This window comes from Heterodontus francisci, chromosome 12 (genome assembly GCF_036365525.1).
Source record: "Heterodontus francisci isolate sHetFra1 chromosome 12, sHetFra1.hap1, whole genome shotgun sequence".
Classification (NCBI taxonomy): domain Eukaryota; kingdom Metazoa; phylum Chordata; class Chondrichthyes; order Heterodontiformes; family Heterodontidae; genus Heterodontus; species Heterodontus francisci.
Window position 1 is genome coordinate 110,961,065 of NC_090382.1, and position 12,693 is coordinate 110,973,757.

Genomic DNA, 12,693 nt, shown 5'->3' on the forward strand with positions numbered 1-12,693 from the left:
CGGGGGACATACATTTCACTTAGTTTTAAGGTTCTCAGCAGAAAGGATTTTGGATAAGTAGCCATAGCATGGAGGCTAGGAATAGGGAGAGAGCACAGCTGAACACGTGGCTGCAGGAATGGTGTAGGAGGGAGGGCTTCCAGTTCTTGGATAATTGGACTGCATTCTGGGGAAGATGGGACCTGTTCAAACAGGACGGGCTGCATCTGAACCAGAGGGGCACCAATATCCTGGGAGGGAGGTTTGCTAGTACTGTTCGGGAGGGTTTAAACTAGTTTGGGAGGGGGATGGGAACCGGACTTGTAATCCAGGGACCAGTGGGTCCACTCAGAAAGACAAAGAGTGTAGTGAGGTATTGGGGAAGGTAGCACTGTCACAGAGGACAGATGGGCACGGAGAAGGGTTAAAGTGCGTATACTTCAACGCAAGAAGCATCAGGAATAAGGTGAGTGAATTGAAGGCGTGGATGGGCACTTGGGACTACGATGTTGTGGCCATCACTGAAACGTGGATAGGTGAGGGGGAGGAATGGTTTTTGGAGGTACCTGGTTATAGATGTTTTCATAAGATTAGGAATGGTGGTAAAAGAGGTGGGGGGGGTGGCATTGTTAGTTAGAAATAGTGTAACAACTGCTGAAAGAATTTTCGAGGAGGATCTGCCGACTGAGGCACTGTGGGTTGAGGTCAGGAACAGGAAAGGAGCAGTCACCTTGATGGGAGTTTTCTATAGGCCCCCCAATAGCAGCAGGGAGGTGGAAGAGCAGATTGGGAAACAGATTTTGGAAAGGAGCAGAAGTCACAGGGTAGTAATTATGGGGGATTTCAACTTCCCAAATATTGATTGGCAACTCTTTAGATCGAATAGTTTGGATGGGGTAGTGTTTGTGCAGTATGTCCAGGAAGCTTTTCTGACTCAGTATGTAGACTGCCCGACCAGAGGGGAGGCAATATTGGATTTGGTACTAGGTAATGAACCAGGGCAAGTGATAGAGCTGTTGGTGGGCGAGCACTTTGGAGATAGTGATCACAATTCTGTAGCATTCACTGTGGTAATGGAGAGGGATAGGTATGTGCAACAGGGCAAGGTTTACAATTGGGGGAAGGGTAGATATGATGCTGTCAGGCAGGAACTGAGGAGCATAAGTTGGGAGCATATGCTGGCAGGGAAGGGCACGGTCGAAATGTGGAACTTTTTCAAGGAGCAGATAGTAGGGGCCATTGATAAGCATGTCCCTGTCAGACAGGGAAGGGATGGTCATGTGAGGGAACCGTGGTTGACAAGAGAGGTTGAGAGTCTTGTTAGGAAGAAGAAGGATGCGTATATAAAGTTGAGGAAAAAGGGCACAGGCATAGCTCTGGAGGGATACAAGATGGCCAGGAAGGATCTGAAGAAAGGGATTAGGAGAGCTAAGAGAGGGCATGAAAAATGCTTGGCGGGTAGGATAAAAGAAAACCCCAAGGCCTTTTACGCGTATGTCAGAAATATGAGGATGACTAGGGGGACCATAGGTCCGGTCAAGGACAATAGCGGGAGACTGTGTGTTGAGCCGGAAGAGATAAGTGAGGTTTTGAATGAGTACTTCTCTTCGGTATTTACGAATGAGAAGGGGTGTATTACTGAAGAGGACGGTGGGAAGCAGACTGGTAAGCTCGAGGAAGTGCTCGTTAGGAGGGAAGATGTGTTGGGGTTTTTGAATAACTTGAAGATAGACAAGTCTCCCGGGCCTGACGGGGTATATCCAAGGATGTTATGGGAAGCAAGGGATGAAATTGCAGAGCCGCTGGCAATGATCTTTTCATCTTCTCTGCTGACGGGGGTGGTACCAGGTGATTGGAGGGTGGCAAATGTTGTGCCCCTGTTCAAGAAAGGGAATAGGAACAACCCTGGGAATTACAGGCCAGTTAGTCTTACTTCGGTGGTAGGCAAGTTGATGGAAAAGGTGCTGAGGGATAGGATTTCTGAGCATCTGGAAAGACACTGCTTGATTCGGGACAGTCAGCACGGTTTTGTGAGGGGTAGGTCTTGCCTCACAAGCCTGATTGAATTCTTTGAGCAGGTGACCAAGCAAGTGGATGAGGGTAAACCAGTGGATGTGGTGTACATGGATTTTAGTAAGGCATTTGATAAGGTCCCCCATGGTAGACTTATGGAGAAAGTCAGGAGGCATGGGATAGTGGGGAATGTGGCCAGTTGGATTAAGAATTGGCTAACTGATAGAAGGCAGAGAGTGGTCTTAGATGGTAAATACTCAGCCTGGAGCCCAGTTACCAGTGGCGTGCCGCAGGGATCAGTTCTGGGTCCTCTCCTGTTTGTGATTTTTATTAACGACTTGGATGAGGAAGTCGAAGGGTGGGTCAGTAAATTTGCAGATGATACAAAGGTTGGTGGAGTTGTGGATACCGAGGAGGGCTATTATCGTCTGCAAAGGGACTTGGATAGGTTGCAGTGCTGGGCTGAAAAGTGGCAGATGGAGTTTAACCCTGAAAAGTGTGAGGTCGTCCATTTTGGAAGGACAAACATGAATGCAAAATACTGGGTTAACGGTAGGGTTCTTGGGCATGTGGAGGAGCAGAGAGACCTTGGGGTCTATGTGCATAGATCATTGAAAGTTGCAACTCAAGTGGATAGGGCTGTGAAGAAGGCATATGGGGTGTTAGCGTTCATTAGCAGAGGGATTGAATTTAAGAGCCGTGAGGTGATGATGCAGCTGTACAGGACCTTGGTAAGGCCTCATTTGGAGTACTGTGTGCAGTTCTGGTCGCCTCATTTTAGGAAGGATGTGGAAGCCTTGGAGAGGGTGCAGAGGAGATTTACCAGGATGTTGCCTGGAATGGAGAATAAGTCTTACGAGGAAAGGCTGAACATTCTAGGCCTCTTCTCATTAGAAAGGAGAAGGATGAGGGGTGACATGATAGAGGTTTATAAGATGATCAGGGGAATAGATAGGGTAGACAGTCAGAAACTTTTTCCCCGGGTGGAGCAAAGAGTTACAAGGGGTCATAAATTTAAGGTGAAGGGTGGGAGATATAAGGGGGATGTCAGGGGAAGGTTCTTTACCCAGAGAGTGGTCGAGGCATGGAATGCCTTGCCCGGGGAAGTTGTTGAGTCAGAAACTTTAGGGACTTTCAAAAGGCTTTTGGATAGGTATATGGATAAAGGAGAATGATGGGGTATAGATTAAATTGTCCTTGACAGAGGACAAAGGATCGGCACAACATTGTGGGCCGAAGGGCCTGTTCTGTGCTGTATGTTCTATGATCTATGATCTATAGCATGGATGTGAAGCAGAGTTGATTTACCCAGAGGGTGAGTGAAGCTTGAAATCTCATTGGGGACCCCCACCTCCAGTTTCCAGGTACACTTACCTAATTACCAGGATGCTGTCCCGTGCTCTGCTCTTTTTCATCACTCAGGAGAGACGAGAGTTGCTTTCCTCAGGAGAGAACGGGAATTGAACCCGTGCTGTTGATGTTGTTCAACACGCTAGCGATGTAGCCCGAAGCGTGGAAATCTTTCAAACCAATCCTGCCGTTCTTAGATTTAAAAAATACTTCCTAATATTTATTTCATATTACTTCATATTAGTTTACAGTTCTTTGCAGGTTTAATTGCCATTGCCTATTTTATTTTTCTCTAACACAGTTTTTTTTCTGGACCCTGGAATTAAGTTTCTGTAATCTTTTTTCATAGCTCATTCTCTTAATATTTTCTTGCTCTTTGCGCCCACATTAGTGTCAGTATTTATTTCTCATGGGTTGTGATCAAACATAAACACATCCAGAATTCGCAAATTACCGTGTGTAGAACCAGTTCATAAATGTTGGATATACTCACACAATATTCTTCTTTAACAATCAAGTGTTGGCTGCGACCTATCTAACATAATTTGGTTAATATTGCAATCAAAGTAACCGGCAGGGAAATGTCACAAGAACGTGCCAATCACTTGGACACAAATATCGTAAATAATATTTAATTCAGGATGAAGTATGTTTCGATCAGTACATTGGAAAGTTTGAGCATAACTGACAGATACATTGATCTGGTTGCTTATCTTAGGTTTGTTTTTACTTTTATTAAGACAAATATTTTGCAAGCATAGACGATTCTACATCTGACTTGCACAGACATAGTGATGATTCGTATTCACATTTTATATGTTTGCATATCTGTTGCCATTAGTTCCAAATGTGTAATCGTTGTAGTCTTTTAGTTATACAATTCACCCTCTGCTTATATTCGCGATAAAGTTGGCTAAAGCTACACACCATGTAAAATTGGAGGATCTGAAATTCGCTCACACACTTTACACGTGTCATACCTTGTAGATGCTTGGTTGCAAAATCAACTATTTCGCAAGACAGAAGATAACTGCTCCACATTAAAAACCCTTAAAATGCTAAGATCAAAGATAATTAAGGTTAGATGCAAAAGAATTTTCGATTTCTGCCTCTGGAAAAGGAATGCTGAAAACATTTCAAAGCTAATGTTCTTTCCGATGGCAGTTGAAACACTGGTCATTGTTTGAAAATAATCAAGGTCAAGCAGCCATTAATAAATTACATTTAACGGTACAGAACCCTTTCCTTCGCAAACCAAGAAGATCACCCTGTGGAATACTTACGTTGTTGAGGTGACAAGTATTGAAATTGTTTCGTCGCAGATTATATGCAAGGGAAATGGATGCAACGTCTCAACATTATAAGTTGCAGTTTAAAGTAATCGTGATGAACTTTAAAGAGAAAGGTTGCGAAAGGAAATGAACAGTTACTCATGCCAGTGTGTGTGTATTATGGTTGTACACTAATAAAAGGCACATTGTAATTGATGGCCCTCACATTGCGAACAGTGCAGCTTTAAGAATACATAATGTCGTTATGGGCAGGGACTCCTTGTGTCGCTGTCGACCAATGAGGATCTCAAATACAACCAGAGATCTATTGCTCCTCCCCCAGCACAGAACTGGAACAAACAGAAGGACAATCGTTGCCTGCGTTCATTTTGTGGAGAAAGCAGTTTCAATTCACTCGCCATTCGAATATATTGGCATTTTGTGTATTTTACGACCGGGCAGCTGTTGATCTGAATAGACTGCCGGTGTATTTTTGCACATCTCCAAAAAGAACTGAGTCCGTTTGGAGCAATGGCGGAATCACGGTTCAGCAACGCCTTAAAATTCGAGCTGTTGGATATAATGCTCCTACTTTTTGCGTCGGATCTGGTTTTCGGACAAATTCACTATTCTGTTCGCGAGGAAATGGATCCTGGCGCTTTTGTTGGGAATGTCGCCGAGGATTTGGGATTAAACATTCGGAGGTTATCAGCTCGAAAATTCCGACTGGCCTCTGCTGACAGAAGGCAGCATTTGGAGGTGAATTTAGACACCGGCATTTTATTAGTTAATGAAAAGATAGATAGAGAGAAGCTGTGTGGACAGATGCCAGCTTGTGTCCTTTCTTTCGAGATTGTAATAGAAGAGCCTTTGGAGATGTACCGCGGTGAAGTGGCGATACTCGATGTAAATGATAATTCGCCCAGTTTCCCGGAGAGTACCATCTTCTTACAGATGGCCGAAAGCATTGCACCAGGCTCGCGATTTCCGCTAGAGTGCGCGCTCGATCCAGACGTGGGGACAAATACAGTCACCACTTACAGCATCAGTCCAAATGAGCACTTCGATCTAAAAGTGCAAACTGCAGACGACGGTACTAAAACTGTTGAGTTGTTGTTGGAGAAATCGTTGGACCGCGAACGGGAGTCATCCTTTCAGTTAATGTTGACGGCAACTGACGGAGGGAGTCCTCAACGATCTGGGACTGCTCAGGTTATCATTACTGTGCTGGACAGCAACGATAATGCGCCTGCATTCGATCGCAAGTTCTACAAGGTCAACCTAGTAGAAAACTCACCCAGGGGTACCTTAGTGGTTACAGTCCATGCCACTGATCCAGACGAAGGTCCGAATGCTGAGGTAACTTACTCGTTCGGTAACCGTGCTTCACAGAAAGTGCAAGAAATGTTCACTTTGGATCCGCGAACAGGAGAGATTAGGGTTCAAGGATTACTTGATTATGAAGAAGAGAACCATTATTCACTTGATGTCCAAGCTTTGGACAATGGTTCACCAGCAATTGCAGGACATTCCAAGGTTCTTATCAAGGTAATTGATGTGAATGATAACGACCCTGAGATATTATTGACGTCAGTGGCTGGCATGGTTCCTGAAGATGCTGCTCCCGGTACTGTGACAGCTTTGATCAATGTAATCGATCGGGATTCTGGAGAAAACGGCCAGGTGCACTGCCAGATTCCTAAGAACGTTCCCTTTAAACTTCAAATATCTTCGAGTAACCATTATAAATTGATCACCAGTGGCTTGCTGGATCGTGAAACCACCCCTGTATATAACATGCCTATTTTAGCCTGGGACTCGGGGACTCCCCCACTATCAACAAATAAAACCGTCCAGATATCAGTTTCTGATGTAAATGATAACGCCCCAAAGTTTGCCCGACCCACGTACACTGTGTATGTAGTGGAAAACAATGCTCCCGGTGCTTCTGTTTTTGCAGTGACTGCGTTCGACCCTGATCTGGATCAGAATTCTTATGTTTCTTATTCTTTGGACGGGAATCTTCAAGACTCGCCCGTGTCCACCTACCTCAATATTAATTCGATGAACGGGACCATTTACGCACTGCGCTCTTTTGATTATGAGCAACTCAAAAACTTCCAGATCCAAGTTAAAGCCCGTGACGCCGGTGTCCCACCGCTGAGCAGCAGTGCAACATTGAATGTAATTATTCTGGATCAAAATGACAACGCTCCGATAATTGTTTCACCTTCAGCACAGAGTGGATCAGCAGCAGAGGCGATCGTGCCTCAGTCAGCGGGCCAAGGTTACTTGGTCACCAAGATAATCGCAACTGACGCTGATTCTGGTCAGAACGCACGGCTCTTCTACCAGGTGCTGAAAGCAACTGATCCCAGTTTGTTCAACGTGGGGCTTAACTCGGGTGAAATCAAAATAGCCCGAAGTATTTTGGAGCAAGATACCACCAGACATACTCTGGTTGTCCTGGTGAAGGATAATGGAGAGCCGAGCCTCTCCAGCACGGTTACAGTCCTCTGTTCAATCCTGGTCAATGTTACTGAAATATTTTCTGAAAGTAGTAACTTGGTCAGAAATCGCGAACATGTTTCCCATTTTAATCTTTATTTAATCATCGCTTTGGGGTCAACTTCCTTTATATTTCTCGCAATCATCGTTTTCCTGGTTGGTATCAAATGCAAACAGGACAGAAACATGGCTGAAGTCTACAACTCCCCAATATGTTGCTATAGACAGGAAGATTCAAATGATGCCGTTGCTCGGAGATCAGGGCTAAAAGATTCTGCAAAGTATTGTGGTCAAACTTTCCCCTCTCCTGATACGTATCGTTATACTGTCTGTCTGTCACCAGAATCATCCAAGAGCGACTTTTTGTTCCTAAAGCCTTGCAATCCGCCCCTACCGCAGGAGCAACGTTAATTTTTTTGAAGGGGATATAAGTGGAGAAGAGAAATTATTTATCATAACATGCGTTTTAAGGTTAAATATTGTACTGCAATTTTGAGCGTCTCAGTTGTCTTTACCATTCCTGAAAAAAGGGACTGCATACTGTCGGTGTAACACCCAATCGAAGTGTCAGCAAATGCAAGATTACATTATAAAGGATTTTGGGAGGAGCCATTATGATAGGAACTCATTATCAGAGTCGTGTTAATTTCATCTCAGTTGCCATATATTACATTGTTTTATATTGCTTGTATTTTACTGATATAACTTCACATTGTATTGATAATTTTGATATTTGTCTAATGATAAATTCGGGCGCGCTCTAATTTTCTTTAATTAAATCTTATCACTGTTTTACAGATTTCCTTTGTACTTGGTAGACAACAGGACAAAAGATGTCTGTTTTCCACACCGTTGTTAATCGTCTTTAGTATCGGACACGGCAGCTACTTTTTAAAAAAGAGTTTTCTTAATTGCTTCAAGAATAGGTAGCATCAAATTCGGAAGAATATCGAATTTCACTTTGAACATCTGGAAATTGGAACACGCATTTCAAAAATACGGTTCTTTCTATCATTCTGGAGGTCGCCATGATCTGGAAACATACGCATTACTAATACTTATAATAATTCCCTGCTCTTGCCCTGTGAAGGGACAGATTTTGGAGACTGTGAATCTCGTTTATTAATAATTCACTTAACTGAGATTCAGCTTCCAAAATCTGTACAGTCACAAGTCAAGAAAGTCGCCTACACGATACATTGGGTCACTGAAATGCTGATGACTTATTTCGTTGCTTATTATTTTGACGGTGAATTGATGAGGACTCTCAACATTTTAGCTTAAATTACACTCTAATGTGGTCCTAACGACTTTCAAGGAGCAATATTTCAAAACAAACAGAACAGTTGATTTTATCATTGACTACGTTTTATGGTTGTACACTATTAAACGTCTACAAGAAAAGACTAGCTTTAAGAATTGCTGATGTAGTTATTGCAAAGGGCTGGTTGTGTCGCTGTGTACCAATAAGAAACTCAAATGCAGCGTTAGATCCATTGCCCCTCCCCCATCACAGGCAGAGATCAGAATCGACGAGAAAGGCGAGCAGTGCCTGCCTTTAGATTGTGGAGACAAGTTCAAAAGGATAAAGGTCGCAACTTTGTAAATTCGGCTTTAGATATATTAGTGCATATATTTTGAGGTAAGGCCGGCTCTGCGGTTTAATCGACGACAGGCCTGCTTTTGGAAACTGATTCAGTCCAGAACAATGGCGAATTCGCAGAGCAACGACGCCTTAGCAATCAAGACGTTTGCTTTGATTTTTCTGGTATGCACGCCAGATCTGATTTCCGGTCAAATTCGCTATTCTATTCCCGAGGAAATGGAACAAGACGCGTTTGTTGGGAATATTGCTAGAGATTTGGGACTGAATGTACGGCAGTTGTCAACTCGCAAATTTCGGCTATCTGATGACGGAAAGCAGTACATGAAGGTTAGCTTGGATAATGGGATTTTATCTATTCGTGAAAGAATCGACAGGGAGCATATATGTGGGCCAGTAGCTACGTGTATTCTTCCTTTCGAAATAATAATAGAAAATCCTTCCGAGATGTATCGCGGTGAAGTGGAGATCCTGGATATAAATGATAATTCCCCCAGTTTCGCGGATAGCACAATTTCTTTACAGATGGCCGAATCAATTGCACCGGGAGTACGCTTCCCTCTCGAGAGCGCGCAGGATCCGGACGTTGGAATAAACACAGTCTCAGCTTACACCATCAGCTCCAACGAGCACTTCGGCCTAAAAATGCAGACAACGGAGGACGGAATTAAAACTGCCGAACTGTTGTTGGAGAGACATTTGGACCGCGAACAGCAGTCGTCCTTTCAGCTCGTGTTGACGGCGACTGATGGTGGGATCCCTCACAGATCTGGCACAGTTCAGATTCTCATTACTGTACTGGACAGCAACGATAACCCGCCTGTATTCGATCATGCGATTTACAGGAGCAGCTTAACAGAAAACGCACCCAAGGATACCTTGGTGATCAAGGTCAGAGCGACTGATTTGGACGAAGGTCCGAATGCTGAAGTAACATATTCTTTCAGCAAACTTGCTTCGGCAAGAGTGCGTGAAATGTTCAATTTGAACCCACAAACTGGGGAGATTAGAGTTGAAACAATGCTGGATTTTGAAGAAACAAACAGTTATTCACTGGACGTACAAGCTGTTGACAACGGTTACCCTGTAATTGCAGGACATTCGAAAGTTCTGATCAAGGTAATTGATGTAAACGACAACGCTCCCGAGATCAAGGTGACATCAGTGTCGACCGTGATCCCCGAAGATTTTCCGCCAGGAACTTTGATATCTTTAATCAACGTATTCGATCAGGATTCTGGAGAAAACGGACAGGTTCACTGCCAGATTCCAAAGAGCATCCCCTTTCAGCTTGAAACATCTTCGAGTAACCATTATAAGTTGATTACCAGTGGCGTATTGGATCGTGAAACGACCGCGATGTATAACATACCAATTCTGGCCAGGGATTCGGGGTCTCCTCCACTGTCAACAAATAAAACCATCCAGATATCGGTTTCTGACGTCAATGATAATGCACCACGATTTGGTCATATGTCGTATACTGTGTACGTGATGGAGAACAATGCTCCTGGTGCTTCTGTTTTTGCAGTTACTGCACTGGATCCAGACATAGATCAGAATTCCTATGTTTCCTATGCCATGATAACGAGCATGATTGAAGACCTGCCAGCCTCTACTTTCATCAGTGTTAACTCCAATAATGGGGACATTTACGCGCTGCGCTCTTTTGATTATGAACAACTCAAGAACTTTCAGATCCAAGTTCAAGCCCGAGACGCTGGAGATCCCCCGCTGAGCGGCACCGCAACATTGAATGTGATTATCCTGGATCAGAATGACAATCCTCCCGTAATTGTTTCACCTTCAGCACAAAGTGGATCAGCAGCAGAGGCGATCGTGCCCCAGTCAGCGGGCCAGGGTTACTTGGTCACCAAGATAATCGCAACTGATGTTGATTCTGGCCAGAACGCACGGCTCTCATACCAGGCGCTGAAAGCAACTGATCCCAGTTTGTTCAGCGTGGAGCTTAACTCTGGTGAAATCAGAACAGCCCGAGGCATTTTGGAGCAAGATGCCATCACACAAAGCCTTGTGATCTTGGTGAAGGACAATGGACAGCCGAGCCTATCCAGCACTGTTACAATCCTCCTTTCAATCTTGGCCAATGTTACCGAAAGATTCTCTGAAAGTAGCAACTTGGTCAGAAATTCTGAATATGTCTCTGATTTAAATCTCTATTTAATCATCGCTTTAGGTTCAACCACCTTAATATTTCTCGTGACCATAATTTTCCTGATTGGTATCAAACGTAAACAGGACAGAAATATTATTGAGGGCTACAACTCCTCAGTTTGTTGCTGCAGACAGGAAGATTCCGATTATACGTATGCTGGCAGACCTGGACCGACAGAACCTTTAAATTATGCTGGCGTTGGAGAAATAATTCCCAATGCTGAACCGTATCATTATACGGTTTGTTTATCCCCAGAATCTTCTAAGACTGATTTTTTGTTCTTGAAGCCCTATATTTCACCATTACCTCAAGAGCAATGTTAGGTAATGTTACTGTAATAAAAAAGAAAGACAGAACAAATTGGTCACATATCCCTGTCTACTTCTAAAGGAAATTTAATAGGAATACAAAGTCTTGTTATAATCTAAATTTATGGATACCGATAACAATGGACTCAAGCAAATCCATTTAAAAATCAACAATTGAGCGAACAAATAAATAGTAAAATAGTTTGAGGTTAACCTGCTTTGTTTTACTTTTAAGCATAAGTTGACATTTATCCTTCGAGACCAGCATATTTATTAAAAAAATTCTATAGTTAAAATAAGCGGACCTTTACAAATTACCTCAACATTTCAGCAAGATATTAAGAGAAAATATGCGTATTATTCTTAGTGCTACTAATGAATGTCAACTTAATGTTAGAGATTCAACCACACCTTAAGCATGTGGACTTTTGAATAAATTAGTAATAATTAAAGGTACAGTAGCAGAGTGGTGAAGCTGCTGGACTAGTGATCCAGAGGCTTGGAATAGTACTCCAGAGACACCAGTTCAGATACCACCTCGGCAGCTGAAGAATTTAAATTCAATTAATGAATTAATCTGGAAACTACTAGATTGTTGCCAAAGCCATTCTGGTACACTAATGCCCTGTAGGGAAGAAAATTTCTACCGGGTCTGATCTACGTGTGACTCCAGACCAGAGCAATGTGCTCAACTCTTAACTTTCCTTGAAAATAGCAACCCATTCAGTACATACAAACTGCTACAAAAAGTCTAATAATAAGACTGGACAGACTACCTGGCACTGACTTAGGCACTGGACACCCAAAAGGCATAACTAGTCCAGTTGCCTCTGTTAAGTCCTTCTAACTAACTTCTGGAGACTTGTGCCAAAATTGTGAGAGCAGTCATACAGGCTAGGCAAGCAACAGACTGAAATATTCATACTCACAGAATCACACCTTTCAGACAATTTCCCAGACTTCCCCATCACCATCCCTGGGTATGTCCTGTCCCAAGTGCTGGAACAGTGGTATACATTTGGGAGGCAGTGGGCCTGGGAGCAATGTTTCCTCTAACTTCTGCTTGCTGTGCTTGTTGCATTTTACAGTTCCTTTATGATTAATGCATGGCCATGTATGCACGCATCTTAAAGGGAACATTGCTTGTGGATGGCCTGGTTATTCTTTGTGCGGTACATTCCCAATTGCTGTGAGGTCACGCATCAATGCAACTTAGACGGAACATTAAAATAAAAGCAAAATACTGTGGATGCTGGAAATCTAAAAAAAAAAATCAGAAAGTGCTGGAAATACTCAGCAGGCCTGGCAGCATCTTTGGAGGGAGAAACAGGGTTAACATTTCAGGTCGACGATCTTTCATCAGAACTCTGTGTATTTCAAGCACATTCTATTTTTATTAGAGGGAACATTAACTGGGAGTTCTCAACATTGATTCTGGCTGCATGAACTTTTATTACATCAACTCAAAAATGGCCAAAGAAACCT

General features: G+C 43.2%; 2 protein-coding genes across 2 annotated transcripts; both read left to right on the forward strand.

The window, feature by feature from the left end:
- The first annotated feature begins 4,979 nt into the window (after positions 1 to 4,979).
- On the forward strand, positions 4,980 to 7,727 carry LOC137375668 (protocadherin-10-like). The gene has a single exon (XM_068043058.1). The coding sequence runs from the start codon at positions 5,145 to 5,147 to the stop codon at positions 7,530 to 7,532; it is 2,388 nt and encodes a 795-aa protein (XP_067899159.1). The 5' UTR covers positions 4,980 to 5,144; the 3' UTR covers positions 7,533 to 7,727.
- A 944-nt stretch (positions 7,728 to 8,671) lies between these two features.
- Positions 8,672 to 11,379, forward strand: LOC137375669 (protocadherin gamma-A11-like). The gene has a single exon (XM_068043059.1). The coding sequence runs from the start codon at positions 8,830 to 8,832 to the stop codon at positions 11,221 to 11,223; it is 2,394 nt and encodes a 797-aa protein (XP_067899160.1). The 5' UTR covers positions 8,672 to 8,829; the 3' UTR covers positions 11,224 to 11,379.
- The last annotated feature ends 1,314 nt before the right edge of the window (positions 11,380 to 12,693 follow it).